The sequence below is a fragment of the Falco cherrug genome, chromosome 1 (genome assembly GCF_023634085.1).
Source record: "Falco cherrug isolate bFalChe1 chromosome 1, bFalChe1.pri, whole genome shotgun sequence".
In the NCBI taxonomy this organism is placed as follows: domain Eukaryota; kingdom Metazoa; phylum Chordata; class Aves; order Falconiformes; family Falconidae; genus Falco; species Falco cherrug.
In genome coordinates this window covers 57,392,698-57,415,852 of record NC_073697.1, presented here as the reverse complement: position 1 = coordinate 57,415,852, position 23,155 = coordinate 57,392,698, and the positions used below count along the sequence as shown (strand labels likewise).

At 40.5% G+C, this 23,155-nt stretch overlaps 1 protein-coding gene across 5 annotated transcripts in view; it reads right to left on the bottom strand.

Annotated features, from left to right (window-relative positions):
• The window catches only part of GABRB1 (gamma-aminobutyric acid type A receptor subunit beta1), a 147,020-nt gene that overhangs the window by 106,217 nt on the left and 17,648 nt on the right, over positions 1–23,155 (bottom strand). The window contains exon 4 of one of the 5 annotated variants that reach the window (XM_055701873.1): positions 22,429–22,479. The exons of 2 other annotated variants lie outside the window; for them this stretch is intronic. In XM_055701873.1, the coding sequence (XP_055557848.1) occupies positions 22,429–22,479 (51 nt within the window). Of the gene's footprint in view, positions 1–12,415; positions 22,721–23,155 lie in introns of those variants that run through there. 2 more of the 5 variants (XM_055701883.1, XR_008730875.1) reach the window with 2 other exon arrangements.

The window sequence follows — 23,155 nt, the reverse complement described above, 5'->3', positions numbered from 1 at the left end:
TGCTGAGAGCTGTCAGTGGTGTCAGGGCGCAGCTTTGTGCCAGAAGAGGTGACAAGATTATCCAGGAAGACAAACCCTCTAACAGTCTCTTCAGGTGACTTTCTGCTGCCTGGGCACTTTGGTTTTTATAAGCTTAGCATCGTAGCTCCCCAGCACAGAGGCTGAGCTCTGTTATGACTAAGGAGTGTGTGTAATAGGGAACTGGGGAGAGAGGATTTAATGAGCCTGTGGAAAGCCTGTAGACAGACATCCTCTGTACCTTCTTCTTAAGTCCTGTGAGGCCAGCGGGAGTGGTGATGGAGGACTCCTGTCCAGGAGCTGTGGATCTCATAGCTGCCTCTCCATTGCAGTACCGAGGTAGCCTTGAAGCTAAATTGCTTGCCCATTCGACCTTACCTGCTGGGCAGCCCTTAGAGCCTGTTCCGGAAAGAACCTGCTTACCATTTTTTGGGATGTACACAGGCCTTTAGTTTGTGCACAAGCATACACACACCTGCTTTTCATATACTAAAAGCTTACTTCACTTCCCTGCTTTCAAGCTGTCAGAGAGGTTTGGTGTGACATATACCACCTGAACTTTCAAAACCATGGGGGACATCTTGTGTGTGAGTCCCCTAAAGGGCAGGCATGAGATGACAACCAACGAGACACTTGACAGCCCAATGATAGCATTGAAAAGTAGCAGAATTTTGGGCACTTGCTAATGAAAATATTGGTACCTATTGGCTCACTTAAGGAAATCTCTCAAATTACTCAGCTGAAGGCAGGCTACTAATGACATTTCCCTGAAATGTCATTTTTTTGGTAATTTATTACTTCTCAAACCTACTTTTTCCTAGCTCTAGTTGGGTGTCTTTGTACCGGTCCTGCAATATTTTGAAAGCTTTTATTGACTACCCTTATTTTTAAGAAGTTATTATAAACTGACTCTTTCTAGCAGGTTCAGATAAAGCCCTGAATACATGCGCATGTGAGAGGATTAGTTCCAAAACAGGCTGAAATAGGTGACCAGTGTTTCCTGCTGCTGGTCTTCAGGGGATAAGTAATTTCTCTGATGGTAATCTGTTGTACCCACTGTCAAAGTGACATGTTTATTCTTTGTTTTGAGTCTAATGACTTAATTATTACAGTACTTCTTAATCTCCTCCTTTATAGGTCAGTTCATGTATTTTTGTGCAACACAGTGAGCACTTCTTCCTCCCAACTCTGATATTTTTCTGATATTGAAGCTTTCCCATTTTCTGCCTGGGTTAACTGGTTAAGACAGACTGGAGGCACTGGCACAGGTCTTTCCAAACTATGGGCAGTCTGTTGAAAAATGCAGTGAGCCCCTTATAAAATGAGCTGTCAATCATTCATTTGAGCGTGGTCTGAGATGCTGTGGTACAGCAACACCATGTGATAAATGTGAAATTTGACAAGTGAGGATTACTTAAGCTGGTGGCCTTTGAACTCAGGGATAGTGGTTCTGGACTCAGCAGTTGAAGCTGCAGACTGTGTAAAATAAATGGGATCTGTGGTCACCATCTTCATTAAAATACACCCTTGTTTTTGTGCTTCCTACATCATGCTGTTGCCAAGTAAAAATTCAATTCCTTGTGAAATTAAAATCATTCTAGCCCTAAAATGCTGACAGAATTTTTAAAAATATGGTTTACTGGGAGCTGCAATGCATGCTTTACTGTTCTGCTTTATATTTGCTGTTTAGCCATACCAAAGTTTTCTTTACTATTTTACTTATTTATAAGATAATTATTCCTTTCATGCTTTCAGAAGCTTGTTTTGCAAGACATAGGCTAGCCTTAGTGTAGATTTATTGCTGCTAAAATATGTCATGAGAATAATCAGATTAACTGTAGAGGTGACAGGTAAGGCTGATTAATCTATCATCCTCTACTATAGGCAGTTTCAGACATTCATTATTTTTATTATCTGAATGACCTTCTTCAGCCATCTATGCCCACTGTCTTCAAGATGCTGAAAATCCAGACCTTCAAGCTATATGTTGAACTCTGAGAGGGAAAAAAAGGGTGTGGATGTGTGTGTATGTGTGTATTTTAAGATACGATTCAAAACCAGTTCCATTACACAATTAACAAACAAGTTTGAATGTCTTCTTGCAAATTAATAAGCTGTTAGAAGTAAGCAGTGGAAACTTACAGTATCTGTGCAAGAATGATTGTGGTGAGCTCATACTAAGTATTTCTCATGTTTCTTCTTGGTCCTAACTTCCCTATGCCTCAGTTCACTCACCTGTAAAATAATAAATCTTGGGTATTTCACAGAACTGTTCTGATGCTTAATTAATTGTACTTTTTAAAGAACTATAGTTATTATACTGTGATATATAAAATGTCACACTGTAATTGGTGTAAGAAATGAAATGTCCAAATAGCTCTATGTGAGAAAGGACATGTCTCCTGAATGCGCTTTCACCCTTCTTTGCAGCTGTACTTTGAGAAGTAGAGAGGAACAGCAACGAAAAAATAAATCAGTATGTTTCCTTTGCTGTTAATTTTGCAAGACTTATTTAAAGTGGGAATGTGTAGACTTTGAATACCAGAGACAAAACAAAAGACTGCACAGTGTCCTCAGCCTAGAAATGAGATTGGAACACAAATATTGAGGGCATCCAGCTAATCTACCACCTACCACGATATACCAGCTGAATCCTTTGGAAAGCTATAGCTCTCCATACTAGAAACGGTGTCGTCTTAAGTCAGTATCTTTTCCGAGACCTTTTTTTCCATCAGAACCAAGGCAAAGTCTATTTGTCACTGGCTGGGGAACTGCAAGCATGTGGCTTCTCTGAAGGCCCACAGGGTTTTATTACATTTCTGCTTGGATTTTTGGTAGACTTGCAATCCCAAGTGATTCTTGGATTGCTTAGGAAGGAAACTGCTTTTTCAGCCTTTAAAGTAGTTTGGATATAGCAGCTATTCTCAACTCAATTAGCATCTATTACTTAAAACACTCCCTGCACCTACCCTACAGTAGAGAATTAACATTTAGTTAAGAAATGTGCAATTCCTAGATGCAAATCACAGAGGGAAATACACACACACACACACACATATATATACATATATAAAGAGTGACACCTCATAGTCTCATAGTGACACCCTTTGGTTTAAATTGACGAATGCCCCTATAGAAGGAGGAGGTGCTGGAAAAAGTCTGAAAAAGCCTGGGTGTTCATTGTTCCATGGGGCCAACAGGAACAAGGTGCCAGGAATCCTACAAATGCATAGGTACTATATTGAGCTATAACAAGAGGAAAATATAGACAGTGATGTTGGAAGATTGTTGCCAGGCAGACCCCCTGGGTGACGACTACAGTGTTATTTCTATGGGCTCTGTTCATCTGTGTTTTAGCTGAGGGGGACAGCCTCTGTGTTGCCCTCAGATTGGCACTGAAGGACTCCAAAACACGGGGAGGAAACACAAGGGGAGAGGAGTCTACCTGGACTTCAGTAAGACTTTTGACACTCTTCCTTAAGATCCTTACAGAGGTCATGAAGTATGGGATGGATGAGCAGACAGTTAGGTGGATTGAAAACTGTATGAACAGCCAGGGCCAGAGGGTGGTGATCAGTGACACAAACTTTAGTTGGAGGCCAGTAACTAGTGCTGTACCTGCTGTACCCCAGGAGTCAATACTGGGTCCCGTGCTGTTCAACATCATCAATAACCTGGATGATGGGATAGAGTGTACCTCCAGCAAGTTTGCTGATGACACCAAACTGAGAGGAGTGGGTGATATACCAGGGGGCCGTGCTGCCATCCACAGTGACCTTGTCATGCTGGAGAACCTCATGAACTTCAAAGGGAAGCGCAAAGTCCTGCACCTGGGGAGGAACAACCCCATGCACAAGTATATGCTCGTGGCCACTCAGTTGGAAAGTATCTCGGCAGAACAGGACCTGGGGGTCCTGGTGGGCACCAAGTTGAACATGAGCCAGCAATGTGCCCTTGCCACAAAGAAAGTTAACAGTATCTTGGGCTGTGTTAGACCAAGTATTGCCAGCAAGTTGGAGGTGATCCTTTCCCTCTACCAGCACTGGTAAGACCACACCTGGAGTCCTGCGTCTGGTTCTGGGCTCCTCGGTACAAGACTCACGTGGAGCTACTGGAGAGAGTTCAGCTAAAGGGCCTCAGTGATGATGAAGGGACAGGAGCACCTCTCCTATGAGGAAAGGCTGTGAGAGCTGGGACTGTTTAGCCTGGAGAAGAGCAGGCTTAGGGTGGATCTCATCAATATACAAAAATACTGAAGGGAGGGTGCGAAGAAGACAGAGGCAGGCTGCTTTCACTGGCACACAGTGACAGAACAAGTGTCAATAGGCACAAACTGAAACAGGAGGTTCCTCCTGAACATCAGGAAACATTGTTTTACTGAGGGTGATCAAGCACTGGCACAGATTGCCAAGAAAGTTCATGGAGTCTCCATCCTTGGAGATATTCAATAGCTATCTGGGCATGGTCCTGCACAGCATGCTATTGGTGGTCCTGCTTGAGCAGAGAGGTTGGACCAGCTTACCTCCAGAGGTGCCTTTCCACATCAATGATTCTGTGATTTTTATCAGTGTATATCATATTAGAAGTTTGCAGTTTTTAAGTTAAGACTTTTGTGCAGCCACAATGCCTACCAATGAGAATTTGGCCCTTCTGACTTACACAATCACCCTTCACCAAGACATGTTTATGCAGTAGATGGAACTGTTTACTGAGATTACCCAAAAGGTGAATTAGGTTTGAATGGGTTTATCTAAACTCTACTGCTTCGCATACTCTGCTAGCACAATGCATGCTGCATTAGCTGCTTTCTGCCTTATTACCCTATAAAGCTCTAAATGTTCTGGGACTTCATTATTGCTTTCCACATCTGATACCTCTGCTGCTGCAATTAGTGTTAATGTGTGAGCTAACAACCTAAAAGAGAGGGGATAAAGCAGAAACATCTCATGAACAGTAATAATCCATATACCTTTCCCCTTTGTATCACAGCAAGCTGGGAAGTGAGAAATGCAGGCAAACGAACAAGAATGTGACCTGCTCTGGGGACTTTGAGCTGACATATGGTATTAAGAGGTGTCTATTATAAGCAAGGGAAATTTCCAGGCATGCATGCTTTAGAAACTGGAAAATCTTGAAACCTTATTTTGCAAGTGCTTTTGTTTAACTATGATTTTTTTTTTTATTATGATTTTGATTAACTATGAAAATTTCTGGTTGCATGACTTGTCTCCTCACCCCCCACTTTTGCAATTTATGAAGACTCTAGCTCAAAAATTCAGAGGCAGAGACATTCACTGCAGGGCTTGTGGTTTGCTCTGTTACTGTGCCTTTTAACATGGACTGTTAAAAACAAGCGTCCATATATGTGTTTAGTAAGTCTTTAGATGATCCACTCTTACGTGGAAGCAATACAGAGATGAACAGCTCCAAACACTGGTATGATACAAACTGAATTTACTCCTCGTACTGAAAGGGAGCTTAATTAGATTTTTCTATTTACTTTAAAATCATAGACATCACATTTATTTCAAACCAGTTTAAAAATGATGAAACGAGTGGAATTTTTTTATGTGGAATATGTAATACACAAGGCAGATGATTTATATTCTGAAGCATTGGTTTTGTGGTGCTTTCTAGCAAGGTTAATGGGTAAAGTTCCATGGCAATATTGAACAGTACTGAGTAGTCTGACATCGAAATGAGTGCGAAGAAGAATAAATCTAGTGCTAATCAGGTAAGACATATAAAATTTATGTTCACCTGTTGTGTTATTATGAGAAAATTTAGAGACACCAGTAGTGGTCACTGAAGAAGACTTCAATGTGTAACATCTACCCAACAGTAGGAAATCTGGGAATTCTGTTTTAGGATTTGGAATGTCTGCAAAACTGTTCTCAAAAGAGAAATGGAGAGTTGCAGAGTACAGTTGTGTTAACTGAAATCTCTGGTTACACACAGGTTATTTCAGGACTAGGGTCTCAAATAGTTCACAGCTGAACCTAGCCCAAGAGCAGCAGATGATGACAAGCTATATAATACAATAGTGAAAAAAGTGCACTATGGGAGCAGTGAGAAGCAGAAGGAATCTACAGGTGTGATGGATATAACAGAAGTCTCTGTCTTCTTTGAACTCTTCCTTTTGTCTCCAGTATCACCCTTGAAAAAGCTTTAGATGAAAAAAAACATCTGTTAAGAGCATTTTTTCAGTAATAGTAGCCTTTGTAGGTAGAAGGCACCTCCAGAGGACAGGAGATTCCTAAACCACATAATAACAGCTTTTTAAACATACTGCATTTCCTCTAGGAAGAAAGCGTGTGGTTGTGGTTGTGGGTAAATGCTTGGTGGACAGCTGACCAAGGCAGTGAGCACTGGAATGGGGGAATGTGCCTATGCAGGTTTGTGGTGGCACAATAATACAGTGAAGGACCAGCCCAGTATGTCCTGAAAGACTCTGACCGGGTGCTACTGGTAATAAATACATGACATCCAAGGAAACTACATTTGCTAAGTTGAAAACTCAGGTATACATCAAAGAACTGGAAAGATGCTATGGCAAAAAGAGTATTTCTGAAAGACTACGTGTGTTGGGAAAGATGCTGAAATTAATTGCCCTGAAAAGGGAATTTTTAGGGGGGAAGGGGCTAGTCAGTCCCTGAATTCATTCTGTGCCTGAATGAAGTTGTACTTAACAAAACTTTGAAGAAAATATATGGTTTAGTAGTGGCCAGATGTGGCACTGTCTTTTACTTCATTTACTATGCGCCTCTGTTATGAAGCAGTCTTAATAAACCAGGTTTCCAAAGAGCAAACACCATCAGCAGTAGGATGTGATGAATTGTCCCAGCAGGATAATCCTGGCAGGGCTGTGAGGCTCTGCCTTGAGAGGTACAGGCACAGCATGTCCTGGGTGGAGGAATGCTTATGTGAAGGGCTTAATGTACAGCCTGGCCTGGAATCCTGGCATCTAAATGACTGTGAAGCTTTTATCCTGGTGTAAAGTAAGTCTCTGTTCTACCTGGAAAGAGCGTAACATGAGGGAGGGAGGTTTCAGATGCATTTGAACTGTGACACTTGCTGCAAAAGGTGTTGCAAAGGGTGTAAGGCAACCTTGAAAACATTAGTTTGCCTTTAGAGAGTCTTTAGCGTGGAGCTGTTACTTCTCGATAGCACAAAGAATGCTTAGGGCAATACACTGCAAAATAAGAAAACCAGCAGAAAATTATGATGATTACTTCCAAAAAGCTATGTTTTTGAGAATATTTGGCTTCTGGCTGAACAGAATTAAGGTAATAACTCGTCTGGCTGGAACTGATCGAAACTGCCACAAGCAGGGCACTGACACCAGTGTCAGGCAGTCTGGGATCACTCTTTAAGTATCAACCTGAGTTATGGTTTTGTTTCTGACTATAATGGATCTGACTGTAGATACGTGGCCTGTAAGAGCTCTCTGCATAGTAAGGTGGGCTACCTCTTTTCCTCTGGCTCTTGCAGCCAGGTTTTCATGGCTTTTGCCTGCGCAGCTGGGGAATAAAGCATCACAGTGAACTGATGGGGCAGCTGAGCTGTTCCTTCAGGGACCCTGTGTCCACCTCGGATGCATCCTGGGAGGTGCTGTACCAGCTCACTCCTCCTCAGAGAATGACTTTTTAGCCTTGAAATTCTAACTCAGGAAGACAATGACCTATAATGTATTGCTTACTCTACTCTTAAAAAAGGAAGGACAAAATGCCACAGTAGAATGAAGCAAGGGAATGCATAAGCCATGTAAACATGTTTGGAAAAAAATAAGGCCCAAGAAAAGCCACTGCCAGTGTCAGAGTTCCTTAGCTGTCATAGTCAATTGTACAAATGCCAGTGATGTTATGTCTGCAGCAGATGTTTTTTATTATTTATGATGGATTGTGGGGAATTTGTCTTTTAGTTGGATTTGTTTGGTGCTACCATCTTTCTTCCCCAGATCTTCTGAGAGCCCTGTTGCAGAGTCTTCTCAGATGGTCCATAAACTTCAGTCACTTTCCTGTATCTGCTGCCATAATGTCTATTTTAATCAGGAGCTGACACCAGACTGAGTGTATACATTGATTGCAATACTGCATGTCATATCTTCTCTTAATGAAGTCAGACAGAGGGGTGAGCTTTCTGCTGTAAAGTTTCCTTATTGGTCTTCCAGAAAGAGTGAGCATTCAGACACAGGCTGTGATTTCCCAGAAGTACGAAGAGTTGTGTTTGGTCTAAGTGATGGATTAGGGAGACTATTAGAAATTTGGCAAAGGAAATATTCTGTAAATCAGACAGACCAGCTCAGATCTGTTTTTATTTAAAAATCGGTCTACAAAGACATTTTGAGCAAGGACATTAGGCTGCAGCGTTGCATCATGAGAACAGATCATCACCACTCGGCAGTTGTGAGGACAAGGCACTGTAACCTAGCAACTTCTCAGAGCTGTCTTTTATAAATCCATACTGTCATGGATGTCACGTACACACCACAGTTGGTCTTTTCAAATTTTGCACTGGGTAGTATTGCAAAATATATCTTCTGAGTAGTAGTATCCTTGGCAGGTATTAAATCACAACAGCCTGGGTTGTTCTTGCCCTACCTGCTTGCACAGCAAGGCAAGGGCTGTGAATTAGTTCTTTGCATAAGTTACCGACCTGCTTGGATTCAGAGATGGAGCAGTGTCTGTGGGAGCTGTTACTCAGCCTCTCTCCTTCTTTCTTGTGCAGGAAAGAACGGGCAATGATCTGTGTTAATTCCCATGCCTATAAGCTGCTCTCCATCTTTTGTTGCAAGGGGTGGTTATGAGCTGTAACTGTCTTGAGGTGAAGAACCCTTCCTCTGGCTCAGTATTAAAGTCTGAAATGAGTAGAGATACTCTCAAATTTTGGACAACTGCTGCCTATATCTCTGTACAGTCTCAGGCACAGAGGATTTGATTCTGGATAGCTATTTTGGATGTTACTGGATTACAGATACTCAGCAAGACTGATTTAAGACCTTAACTTTTCTTTCTAATCTTCGCCTACTGATCACATTTGAGATCATGCAAGTTCACCGTTGCTTCCAATGGCATTTGGAGCTGGAATTTGGAAATTCCAATCATTTTATGTTTTGCTCCTTGCAGTATTTTGATGTGTATCCTGTAGTACTGTAAAATGGGAGTTGGACACATTATCCTAAATATTACACGTAAAAGATACTGTGCTGATTCCTGCAATACCATTTTTAATTGCTTTCCACTCATTCTGTTATAAGCAGATAGTGTGTGGCATCTCTTGCTTCGGTAAGTAGTTGCCTTTAATTTGATGTGTTATGAACTAGACTCTCTTGGATTCTGTTACAGTACAAGTAGTTCAACAAGCGAAGCTTTCTCTACAACTCCTGGAAGCTGACAGACATCACATCCCAAAAGAAGATGCCAAGGATTTCACATTTTGAAGTGACCAACTGTAGTAGTAAAATATTTCGGCCTGTGACTTCCTCATGGTTACTTCAAGTGACTTGATATTAACGGGAACTTGTAAACCAAGTATCAGAGACACTGAGAAGACCAAGGTCCCATTCTGGTTTTTTTTTTGTGGGTTCCCAGCATTTTTTCTATGGAAAAAAAAATAATCACTGGAAATTGCTACCTTCTATGAGAACATTGTACAGAGAGAATAAGATACAAGCCTTTCATAATAGTGGTGAATTCTACCTTAAATGTGTTTTGTGATGAGGAATTGTTACAGATTTCTGCCTGGAATAGAAGCAGCAATGATTGCAAGGACAGGAAAGATACTATTAATGCCTTTTGCAGGCTGCCCATTGACTGGGAAGCTTCAAACAAACCAGTACTTTCTGTATCAAATATGAATCAATACTCTTGACTCCGCATGGTAGGAAGCAACGGTTATGTTAGTTTTCCTTCTCAAAACAGATGACCTGGACAATCATGATGAGATGAATTTCTCAGTTTCATGCAGACTTCAGCTCATGTTTCCAGCAACTTAAGCTACAAAAGCCAGTAAAAGGGTTTTCAGACCTATTTTGACAAGTACGTGTTAATTTTTTTTCTCCCAATTTAACCATTAGGATCAGAGTATATTGGCTTTGAGTACAGGTGTTTCTGTGTTATTTGAGTAGAAAACAGGTGGGTAAGTACCCTGGCAATGCAATGTTGAGAAGTATCTCACTTCAAGGAAGGTTATTTCTGCTCTGTCTTCTTCCTTTAGTTGTCTTGTCTTTGTCTAAAGATCTTGATAAACTCAAGAAGCAGTCTGAAAAAGCGGGATGTGATTCCCACAGTTAAGGATGCATTCAAATTCCTCTCTAAACCCAACAGGAATACTGAATGTGCAAATACAAGACAGGGAATAGATAGATGCTCTGAACAAAAGGATCTGTGGCTCACAAGATGAGTGTGCACTAATGCCAAGCTGTTGCAGAAAGAAAGAAGGCATATGCTGTAGTGGGATGTGTGAAGAGAGAATCTGCAACATCTCATATTTAACATAGTATAGAGAAGACATCGAGGGGATGTGATATCAGTCTTCAAATACATGAAAGGCTGCTGCTGACATCAGTGGCTATGTCAAGACAAGATGGGCTCAAAATGCAGTAAGGTAGAATTCAGTTAGTAAAGGGAAAACTTTCTAATACCGAGGATACATTCTGCATCAGTTGCTTCAAGATATTACAGGGAATTGGTCACTGGCAGTTTATAAGTACTTATTAGCCAAATGCGTGGCACAGGTACTATACCGCCACTAACTCTGCCTTGGAGCATCCAGTGAAATGGACTGTGTGACCTTCTCAGGCTTCTCTGGGATTATGCCAATATGTGTACCAGCATTATCGCATTATCAGGATAGTACTTGATAAGAGGCAGGAAGAAAAGTAACATATTTTTGGAGTACGTTTATTTTACAATTACCCAAATATCTATTCATGTTAATTTTTAACATCCCAGCATTAAAAGGTTACAATAATACCTAAAGAAAGTGTTCTAAATACACACAGAGTAACCTCCATGATACAAATCAGCCTGTTACAAGAGCTGCAGGGCCATTCTCAGCTGAAGTCTTGTTTTTGACGTAGCCCCCATCCCCCAACACCTTTATTCTCTCCTATTACCTCTTCTAACTGTGGAAAACCTTCTACAGACAATTCCTTCCGTCCCCTTTACCATGACACACAATTAGTCTTTTAATCTGGCCATGGCAGATGGTAAATTGTCATCAGGACCACTTGTTCTAAATTATGTACTCAGAATGATGGGAACTGGACAGAAAAAAATTTGCTCTTTAATACAAGCTGGATTCCTACACAATTTTCTTTTGGCTCACCTGTTTGCTTTATCCTAATATTAAGTCTTGTGATTTAGATTATGAAGTCCTTGAGTCAGAGCTTCCACCTACTGTTTGGTTCATGTCTTGCACGTGGGGTTTTCCTCTGTATAATGTGGTGCCTGTGGTCTCCCTGGTACCTCTTCTCCTGCCCTTCACCTGCTCAGAGTGCCTAAGACAGTGGATCAGCCTAAAAATTGGAATGACTTCAGGTCAAGTACTTGGCAAGAAACATGAGCAGAACACTCGTTCTGGAAACCGCCCTGAACAGCAGAGCTTGATTAATTGATTAATGTCTGATTTTCAGTTAAACATTTAATAAAACTTATCTTTTATGGCATTCTATGCACAATACGTGGCATATGAAAGCAGCCAGCTGGTTAAGATGCACACTGTGCTGTTCAGCATATTGGCCAGCCAGCCAGCGTGCGAATGAAGCAAGCTGCCAAGCTGTCTGCGAGGGTTGGACATCACAGGAACAAACAAGAAGGGGCCATGGCAGAAAAAGAAAGTAGAGGGGTCATGGCAATGACGGAAGAGAAAGGCAGTGTTTTAGGAGCTGGGGGAAGAGGCTGCAGCCATTGCTTATCAAGTGAAGCCTTTAAATATTGAACCCAGTTGGTTTGAGATGATTACTCCTGATTTACCATCCGATTTTGTTTATTGCGTCATGTATCAGCTGTTGTTGCTCCACATAAAGACAGAGGCTGGAGCTAAGGTAAAGCAGTTCTGCTCACCAGTTAGTTGCTGAGCAAAGTGAACCGAGTGCTAGTAAGGTTACATGATAGTATATGATCACCTTGGAGGAGCTGCTCTCATACACAGTAGAGGATTAATTAATTAGAAATGCTTCTTTTTGCTCGGTGAACTAGACTGGCAGACAGAAAAAAATTTAGAGTGGTTCAGAAACACTAGTCATTAAGCAACCAGAGGATCTTGACAGGAAAAGGAATGAGACCTGTCAGAAGTACGGACCTAAAGAAGATTCTTGGAATAATATTAGTCCTAGTAAAATCCATGATGAAGTACACGGTAAAACAAAAAGAAAAAACAAGCTCAGAGCAAATGGTATTTTTCTTACACAGAACTTTTATTACTGTTCTCTCTCCAGACACTGCTCCATTCATTGATCAAACTATTTTAAAGAAATCCTTTGTGACAACACATATATACATAGTCTTACTCAGTCCACCCAGCAATGGGTGCACTGGGGATCTAGCTTTTTCAAGCAGAAATGGACATACCTTCCCATTTTGAAACTATTGACAAAAATGAAGTGCTGCCATTTGCACCATTAACACAAGCATAGAGAGAAGATGCAGCATTTTTTCCTATCAAATATAACTTCATTAATATAATCTTATATTTTTCTGTTTGCTTCACACAAGCAGTAAGTTGTTTAGTTTCTGCCTTTTTATAATTGGTACGTTATGATGGGTCTCTGCCACCATTCCTTCAAATTTCAGCCCCATAAGCCTTGATTGATGAAGTTTCTTCAGTTGAAGGTAATTTTAATTTGAAATGCACACAGAAAAACGGTACCATTTTTTTTTTTTAAACTCAGCAGTGCAACCCTGACAGCGCCAGGTGCCCTTAAGACCTAGTACTTCTATGACTTAGTTACATAAATATCTACAAATTAAGCATGACAACATCTGAAATGAGTGAGGTTTGTTCTATCTGCCCTTGATTCTTTTTCCACCCTTCAGAAATCAAGTGCATGGGCAGGGAGAAGCCATGCTGTGCTCCTGTTCATGCCCTGGATGCAGCGACGGGGCCACAGGGACCTGAGGCCATGGCATGAAATGCCCCCTCCCACCACAGGTATGGGTCTGGCTGGGCACACCCAGACTGCGGCTGAAAGAATAGGTGTGAGGGATGGGTATATATAGGAGACACAGATAATAATGATGTTAATGATGAATGGCAACATTTTAAAGGGGGTGAGGGCTGGGGGAGTTTGGGTGCAGTCTTTACAAATTGTTCTGTCCTCCTCTTTTTCCCTACACATACCTTTCAGAAAACACAGTTCACAAATCCTAAGTAGGCTCCATGATGCTGTAATTGACTGATGTCTACCGATAATGATCTGCTTGGTAACAATTCTTCTGTGCTCGTTGTAGTAACACTAATAGGAATTATTTCATTTGCTTTCATATGGATGGTGCAAGCACTTCACATAATTAGCGTTAGCACATATGAGGAAAAGCCCCTGGTTATTCACAGATTTCCCCTCTTTGTACCACCTATATATTCTTTCAGTAACCCTTCTAAAGCTCATGCTGTCCATTTTAATTACATTCAGATGACCATGTTTTAAAGTCCACAAGAAAGATGGCTGTAGTGATGTTTTATTGATGTGTACAAGGAGTCATGAAATTAGCTGCAATACGTAACACTATTTCTTTCCAAGAGACTTTAATTGCTTTATAAGCTTACGTAACTGGGACCACTCTACGTGTGGGTGGGTGTTTAAATGCACATCAGTGTGTTTCTGTCATGCCATTTCCAGGTGACAAATGCAGGACTGCAGAGGATCTCCAAATAGCCTTTGCTACAGCCACTCACATCGGTTTAAATTGGGAGTGGGGAAAAATGTCACACAGTATTTGAGACTGATGCAATTACCCTGGCTCGTTGAGACGTTTTGTTTCTTGTCGATTCCTTATTTTCTTTCCCTTGGCCATTACAACCCCAGATCCCCTTTACTAAATCACTATTTGTTTCATGTGAACTGCAGTTCACTGTAGAAGTTAAGAACCTTTACTTTACCTTACTGTAGAACTGTAGAAGAACCTTTCATCACAACTTTGACAGACATCTTACATGTTAGAATGGGGAATAATTGATTGATAATGTGGTGGGCAGACATGTCTTTCTCTGACAATAGTACAAATGAGCTCGGATTACTGATTTGGACCAGATTCCCAGCACCTAGGGGGCTGTGCTTTGGCCTGAAATTTTCCGCCTTGCTATAAGACAAACAAGGCTCACAACAGGTGAATAGTTTAGCATATAAATCTTGGGCCTTCCTAATTTCCCTTTGATAATCGGAAAGACTTTTGTCAGGTAGCAGAAAAATAAATAAAAAAAAAAAAGCTTATGTAAAAAATAAAACGACTTTTAAATCATGAATAGTTGCAGCAAATTCTCCTTTTAAATCCAAGCCTAACCCTGTAGGGAGATGCTGCTTTCCTGGGATCACAGATGGCAGGACCAGTTCAGGCTCTTGGTTCTCTTGCAACCTTCTCTTTGGCAGACCGAAGTGATTCTTCTAGGATAGGTTTGAGAGTATTTGTACAGGCTCCTTGTTCCTTCAGGGCTAACTCTTACACCAGTCAAAACCAGTGAGTGAGAAGACCTCTGGAGTTATAGGGTAGGCTGTAGGGAAATTTAAGCATAGGAAATTTAAGCATATTTGATATGTAACTGTTCCTTGGTCCTTATGGATTCAGCACAGCTAAATCACGTCTTGGTAATTATGGAGGACACGTTCAATGAGAGCAAACAGATTCTCCTCGTGCCAAAGCATGCTGTGTCAAGATCTGTAGCCTTCTGCTGTGAAATGTACATGAAAGATGCATCATGAGCTGTTTTGCATCTGCCCATATATTGAGTTGGCTGCAGTATGAAAGCTGCTTTCATACCAGCACAAACACAATTAAATATTACTGCCTTGAGGATAAGATAAAATAACTTACTCATTTTGATAAAATTCAGTTTCACAGGCATAAGAGTGTGGCTCTGTCAGGCACCATCGACATACACGGGCTGGGAGCAAAGGCTGAACTGAATGAGCTCCCTTTCCTCATGCCCGTCCCGGTCTGTTCCTCAGCTGTACCTAAAGCTGCTGCTTCCCTCGCTGACACTGAGCTCACGTGCCCTGTTGTCTGGGAGGAAGGTGAGGAGCAGGTGGCCAGCTGCCTCCTCCTCCCACCACGCTGCCACGGCTTTACCTGTGCAGCCTTTTCCTTCAGCAGAGGCACTTGCACTGAGGTGTGTGGGGAGAGGTCACTTGAATGAGCTGCTCTGTGGAGACAGCCCGAACCTGGAGCAAAGCCGGGATAACTGCAGCGAGACCTACAGGACTTCCCTCCTGCGCTTACCCCTACGAATGTGCTGTGTCCAGCACTTGCTTAGTTTAGGTAACTGCTCATTCTGCTGGTGTCTTCACCATCACTGACTGCAGCCTTCAAAACCGTTTTAACCTGTACTGTCTGGGAACTGCAAGCCAGTAGGGAATAAATGCTGTGCTCTCATACATTGAACCAGCAGCTGGGAATGATTTGCTGACGCAGTCCCTAAGGAATCCTGACCTGGTGGGAGGTACTGACTTCTTTCCACCCTTTTTTAGTACATGCAGCCACAAAGGAGCAGGATGCTCATGTGCTCCAGCCTGCAATTCCCAGTACAGCCAGCTCATGCACAGTTGCAGAGCATGTATTTCAGTTAGAATTACAGATGCTGTGTATTTTGATGATGGATCTGCTACAACACTGGAGAAAGGTAACAAATTAGTTATCACCAGACATGCTTCTGTTTACAATCCTTGTGGCTACCACTGTACTGATGTTAGATTTTAACACTTTTGTTTCAGAAGGGACTTCATATTAAGAAATCTGTCATCTGAAAACCAAAGCCTGTCTGTGCACATTTGGTACAGAGGGATTTCAGCTACATTCTAAGCAGGCTTCTTTTCTTTTTCTAGGGAGGTTGTACTTCACTATGGAAATCCCTGAGGAATAACCTACTACTTCCCTTACATAAAAAATAAAAAAATCTTTATTATTTATCTTTTTTGTTATTCTTACCTCCTCTGAAAATGTGGCCATGTAAATACTGTGTAATGAAAATTAGTAATATAGGTTCTTGCATGGACCTACACAGACTTCTAGACAGGGGAAAAAGCCTCAGCCCAGTCTTTGTTCCTTGCCAAGGCAAAGAAAGAACTTTTTAATTGTGAGTTTTCATACATTCCTATCTTATAACTTTTCTGGATTTCTGCTTAACTGTTGGGGAAACAGAATTCCCACCAGGGCTGCACAGGCAAACATTTTTGTCTGAAATTAGCGTGTATTTAATATTAGGCATATATTGGGGTAGGACTGGACCTCAGATATGTTTTCTTACTCAAAAACATGCAACAGTTTCTACAGGAGCAACTTAGCCCCACACCACCATTACTTTGTTCAGACCATTCCTTAAGGAGGTGTGAAATCAGTTACTCTAGAACAAATAAATTGTATTTCTTATGACTGCTCAAGTCCAAAGGCATGAAAGAGAAACAGTACTGCACCTTCCTGTTCTGTGAAAAATGTCTGGCTTGGATGCCTACACCATGAGCATTCAGAGATAGGAAGACAACTTTTATCTGGCTAGGTTAGGCTGATCTCTGCTTAGGGAGCTAACCTCATGCTTTAATTTGGTGTATGTGCATCTTCTGCTGCAGGTCTCAGTACAGGCAACATAAACTGCTTCTGACCCATGTCTGTTCTGAAATAGAAATGGTGCAGCTACATTTGTGGATGCCAAGCCCAAATCAGTCATCCTTGCTGAGTCTGGACTAATTATTTTGGGCATATTGCTGCAAGATCTGGCTTCTCTGCTTCCAGACTCAAACTAGTATCTTCATGCTGTCCTGAATGATGTGAAAATACAAGCCTGGAAGGGTGTTACCTTGATGATTAGCTCACAGGTTAAACCATTGTCTTACACTCCTCACATTCTCCGTGTACGGTGCAGAGCATGTAATTCAGGAGTGCAGCTGCCATTCACCCACTCAATCACGCCACTGCAAATTAGACACAAAGCACTGCTATTCAGATTTGGTCTCACGAAATAGAGTGGAAAGAGTGGAGAACAAGGCTCTAAATTTAGTCTGTTTAGAATGACACACCACTGAGTATTCTCATCTGTTTTCAAAGATGCAATAAAACAGCATGGCAATACTAGTAGATGTCATTAGCTCTTTGAATTAATAGAATTACTGTTGGCAGCCAACGGTAATAGATTAGAGCAATTCTCATCTAGTACATTAGAGTAATTCTTGGCAGTGTGAACATAATGAATCGCAGGAGTTTACAACACAACCATCCAACTAAAACTTGGAATATAAAGTCTCTGCCTGTAATGACTTCCTTTTTTGCCTCTTTTCTCTTTATTCAAGGCAGTATGATTATTATTATCTTTTTTCAGTCAGAGAGTCGTAGCTCTAAGTTCTGTTTAAAGTTTTTACTGATTTTCAAAGATGCTGTTGACTGGTTAACGTAATTTAAGAAAACCCAACTTTCTCTTTTTAACACAGGACATCTTCAAGGTTTAACATACCTACCTGAAATCATAGGGGTTTTAGGCAGATAAGATTATAAATTTTCATTACACAAATATATTGTCGTGCCATCTTAACTGGGCTATGAATATTGAAGTACTGATCCTGCTCTATAGCTTCTGTAGAAGTCTTTTCTGTAAAAGAAAAACTGTGTCCCGAGCTTGTCAAGTGTGCGGTTTATTCATTTTTCCCCCAACATCTAATAGCTGTATTGATAAAAAAAAGCATTATCCCAATAGCATCAGCACTATGTAAGCCCTCAAAATGCTACAGACGCCAGTATTTTCTTGCTATAGTTCTTAAGCCTGATACCAATTTCTCTGTTGTGTTGTTGGAATAAGTTTGAGTTATTCTTGATTTATGTGGAAGAATCAAGTCCTGCTAAGGTTGTTATCACTGGAATGGGATTAGGGTTCCTCCTGTTTGTGAACCAGTCTTTGCTGTTCCTACCTTCCATCTGGGCTACAGTCCAAACACGATGTGTCAGAGCCAAATCTGAAGCGATTCAGAGACTCTATACTGGTTGAGAAAACAGTGTGCTTTGATTCTTTACCTATTTGTGCTTAATTTTGAACTATTTTTAAAGAGCTATACTGAAAATAGAGAAGAGAGCAGCTTCTTCTACTTGCCCCCAAAGAGAGACTGGTAAGACAGTGAGCAAACACTCCCTGTCACCTTTTAGCAAGTGAGTTCAGTTGCTGGAAAGGACCATTTCCACCTTTTAATAATCACATCTTTGGTTACCAAAGGTATTGAAAGATGCTGATGGCTCTAATGGAGAACAGCACCTGTGTGTCACTTGCCAGAAGAATTGATATATGCGGATTAGAGGTTATCAGAAGATCTGTATAAATATTGAAAAATATGTTCTGTGCTCTTTCCCCAATGGCAGATTTATGGTCAGCTAGCAACTGCCTGAGATTTGAACACAAAGCGCATGTGGAACCTAATGGCTGCCCTCTGGAATGATTACTGACAGATAATATCCTGCATGGCAAAGGAGAGCCACCGGTCACAGGCGTTCATGCCTGAGACCACAATGCGTGTGGAGAACCTGACAGCTAGCTCCTTCAACACAGTGGTGAGAATCAGACTTTTTTATGTCAACTTGAATCTCTTCATATAAAGAACATGCATCCCATAGGTTCAACACCATTTTAAAATTTATTTCATTTTCCTTGCCCTTGCTGAGCTATGTATGTTTGTTTGCCTTACGCTTCACCTTGATGGCCGTCGCTAAAGGAATGCCCCTGAAGAACTGAAGGCAGAGCACTATTTATGCATTTGGAGGACTACTGAAGAGTTAAAACATTCCTTCTGTTTCTTCTTTACAACTAACCTTCCAACACCACTCTAACGGAGAAGTAGATTTTTTGCAAGCTGAGCAAAAGGAGATGTACCTTTCCCTAGACTATAAAAAAAAAGATTACAGCAATGTAGAGATAGGGAAGCCCAGTGTTCCTGAAATTACCAAAATTACATGACTGATAATCAATTTGGAATCTTTTTCACGTCCTTCCCTCCATTTTTCATTATTCTACTATCTTCTGTATTTTCTGATCTTCTGAAGCAACCAAATAGTATTTTACACAGGGAGAACTTGCTAGAGGAAATTACCCATGAAAAATAAATGCAAGACAACACTGTGACTAAGTGCTGTACCACCAGATCTTGCCGTTCTTTGTCTCCATTGAACAGCCTTGCCTTGGTTTAATTCAGGAAGAATTCTGACTTTGCTATTGCTTCTGATTGTCTTCATTCCAGAATGGATGGTGAATGGAAAAGAAAGTAAAAAACAGTTGTGTCTCTGCAGCCCACCATAGAAGAAAACAGTATTACTGGTTTGACAAGTGTGCCAGACTCACTCGGTAAAAACAAAAATGCTACGTTTTTCTTGCTGTTACCAGTTTACAGATTCCAGAAATTTATAGAAAGGACAAAACATTCAGCTAGAGGCTCCATAAAAATTACATCTTTTTTTGCTAATGTGTGTAAGTCCAGTAAATAGTTTACTTAGTTCTCTTAGGCTTATAATCAACAGGACAGAAGAAAATTTATATGGAAAAATGGATTTTTATAGGCATTTTCTTTCATAAAATTATCCTCCTAACCATTTGGGGGTTTTCTCCCAACTGTTTGAGAAAAAATGAATTCTCAAGTGATTAGTAACTTGAATTATGAGCATTCAAACAAACTCCTCCGTGATCTAAAAATATTGGAAGCAAATCACAGTCAATTAAAAACCCACAGAAATACAGAGGCAGAAAAATGTATCACTCAGAAAAACAAATAATTCTTTGTGGCTCTAACTCTCACTGTGAAATTCATTTAGGTAACTCTGCTTTTAAAGTGAAATCAGAGATAGCGTGAAATATCATAGTGAATTAATAATCCAGTATTTTAGTAAACAAATCTGTTGGATGTTGTCATAACTGGTCACGTTGGAAAGCTCAGATCTTCAGCAAAGGAAATAATATAGCTAGACAAGATATAACTGCAACTCTATGGCTGATTTAGGAATTCAATTAGGCTATCTAGAATCTTAGCCAAAAAACAGCATTCCTTTCTAATCCTGGTTCAGGGAAGAACACCACTGACTTTTATAAGATCCCTAACAACCTCACATATGGTGTCCTTGATTGCTGCCCTATGCAGTTTCTTTATTCTCACCTAACATTTCTCTGCCTGAGCCATCATTTTGTCTAAGCAAATGTTTAAATGACTGTGGCCAACCATTCTTACCTCTTTTGGGAGTGGTTTTTTTTCAAAGACTTTTTTTCAAAGGTTGTGTTCCTTGGGGAACTCTGCAATAAACTCACAGTTCTGCTACTGATCAACCACTGCATTCTTACAAGTTGCAAATAGCTATTGTGGGAGGCAAGGGATAGATTCACGGGTTTTGGAGTATTTTTTGCAATGGATTTTCATACACTGACAATTTGTCAGCAGGAAATGCAAAGTGAAGAAGGCTCCAAAGGATCCTACAAGAGAACCAATAATACCCATATCAAAGCATGTGATGCCATCCTAAAGAGACAATGACTGCCACAGGTACAGGAAGAGTAATTTATAAAACCTGCAGGATAAAACTTTGATTTCTGCACTGCATTATGTTTTCGTTTACTATTTAGTCCACAGTGGGAATCCATTGCTTTTTGCCACAGAACACTGAAAAGGGAGACAGAAACTGAGTCACAGTATTTTGATTAGACAGAAAACAAATAACAGTACTTTGATTACAGTCACTCGTACTTTCTTAAATCTTGTATCTGTATGTAGAAATAGTAGCAAAGCAAAGAGTAAATTTCATAACCCTCTGCTTAATATCATGCTCAGTTGTTGGTACTGTCTGGTTTACAGAACAAGGAGAAATTGGCAGTCTTTTTACAAAGCATTTTCTAGAGCAAGAAGGCTCGAGAGTGGAGTTCTGAATTTGTTTCCATTCCAAAGCTAATACCTTCTGTTCGCAATCATGTTGTTGTACTACAAGGCTGATGATCTTCCTTTCCGGGAAGATTTCTGTGAATTTTACTTTTGCCATATCTTTTAGCAATAGAAAGTAAAGTGATGCTTTGGATTATCCCGTTCCATTCTCCAATGCCAACACCAAGTCCTTAGCGTAACCTAAGCCTTTTGTTGACCTTTATGTTAACGCTAATCACAAAATAAAGGAATTTATGAAGCATTTTTCAGGATGGTGTTTTCCACCCCATACTTCTGCCAAAATCCTCCTGCTCAAACCCCTAGCTATGCAACTACCTGAGCTGAACACCTCAGCACTAGTTTTTGAAACACTGGTTCTGGCTTTTTATCATTTGCCTATACAGCAAGGGATGGGGGCAAGAGATGGGAGCTATGGGACAGCATAGTGCAAAGAGCTCTCTTTTGAAGGGAAATTTTCTTGGCCATCCTTTCCCATTCAGCTAAATACAGTAAAACATTCCATAAAGTAAAACCAACTTGAAGTGAGGCAAGAAAACTAACTTAAATTAGAATTATTTTTTTTAACAGAAGTTGATCCTACACTTTGTATTCCTTTTTAGGTTATCTGCACATTCGTAAGCACAATATAATAGAATCATAGAACAGCCCAGGTTGGAAGGGACCCCAAAAGATCATCTACGCCAACCTTTAGAAAAGGTTGAAACAAAAGACCCCCCATTTTTCAAATTGTTTAATGAAACAAGAGATTTCATCTGTTAATAGAGATGAGTAAAAAGGCAGTTGTTTTGTATTTAGTTTTTAACGTTGCATCCTCTGAGAGTTTTCTTTGCTTAGAAACCATTTTTCACTTTAATAAGAAACGTAGTTTGTTTTTTGAAATTTGATTGTACTATGACAGATTGTATACAATACATTGTTTAGTATTTATATTCCATTCCAGCATGCTCTAGGTACATTATTACCATATTATTTACATATGTTTTCTGTTGATCATTTCTGAAATACATTTAACCGATCCTCTGACATGCTTTCATCATTTGACTCTGTGAATGCAACTGTCAATAAGGCTGTCTGGGTGTATCAAGACTACAAAGAAACTGAGAAATTGCCCGTGTTTGCTATCAAGGTATTATATCACCCCTTGCTAACACACATTTGCTTGATGCTTATAATCCACTTCAGAGAAACATACTGCTCACCCTCACAAAACTCAGAAACATGCTGGAGAGATTTTTGTTGGGTTTTTTTAAGCACTGTTGTTGATCTGGGTATAAGCTTCACCTTGTTGTCTGAACTAAAGGCTCACTCACCACTTGCTTTCCTTGCTTCCGTTGCCATTTTAAAATGTCACAATTTTCTCCCTGGAATTAGATAAAAACCACTGAATGCCATCCAAAGTGACTCCCAAAGCGCAGGCCAGTTTCACCAAGTCCATAACTAAACTCCAGCTGGATATCTTCTTACTGTCTGCCAGAAGTCCCCCTTCTCAACTGCCATGCAGGTGTTTGGTTTGCTCATCTCCATGATAATGAATCAGACACCAGGTGAGCCCTCAGCTTGCTGCCCCATCATGCATATCTCATGTGTCAGAAGATACTGAATCTGAAAAAAAAATCATTAGGTGATTGCCTACTGCTGCATATTCAACGGAAACCCAATCCTGAAGAATGAGCTGGATGGCTGACATTAGCAAACATGCGTTTATTTATCTTCTTCTAACATATTTGCACTCAGCATTGCATGAAAAGTCATTTGTGACACTGATGTGGAAAGCAATATAGAAGTTGCTTACCTACTAGAAGTCACTGTAGAAAATATACTGCCTGTCCAATAATGTCTTTGTTTCAGGTCTGTAATAATGCCCAGGCTGAGTGGTCAAAGCATTTTATCTCCGGCCTTATCTCAAAGACATTGGTTCAAAATTTGCCCCAGCCAGAGTAACTAGGAACTTGATGAGAAATAATTTATGCCATCTTTTGTGATAAAGCATCTTGAACTTGTTTACTCCTACCTCTTTTCAAAAAGGAATTTAGTGTA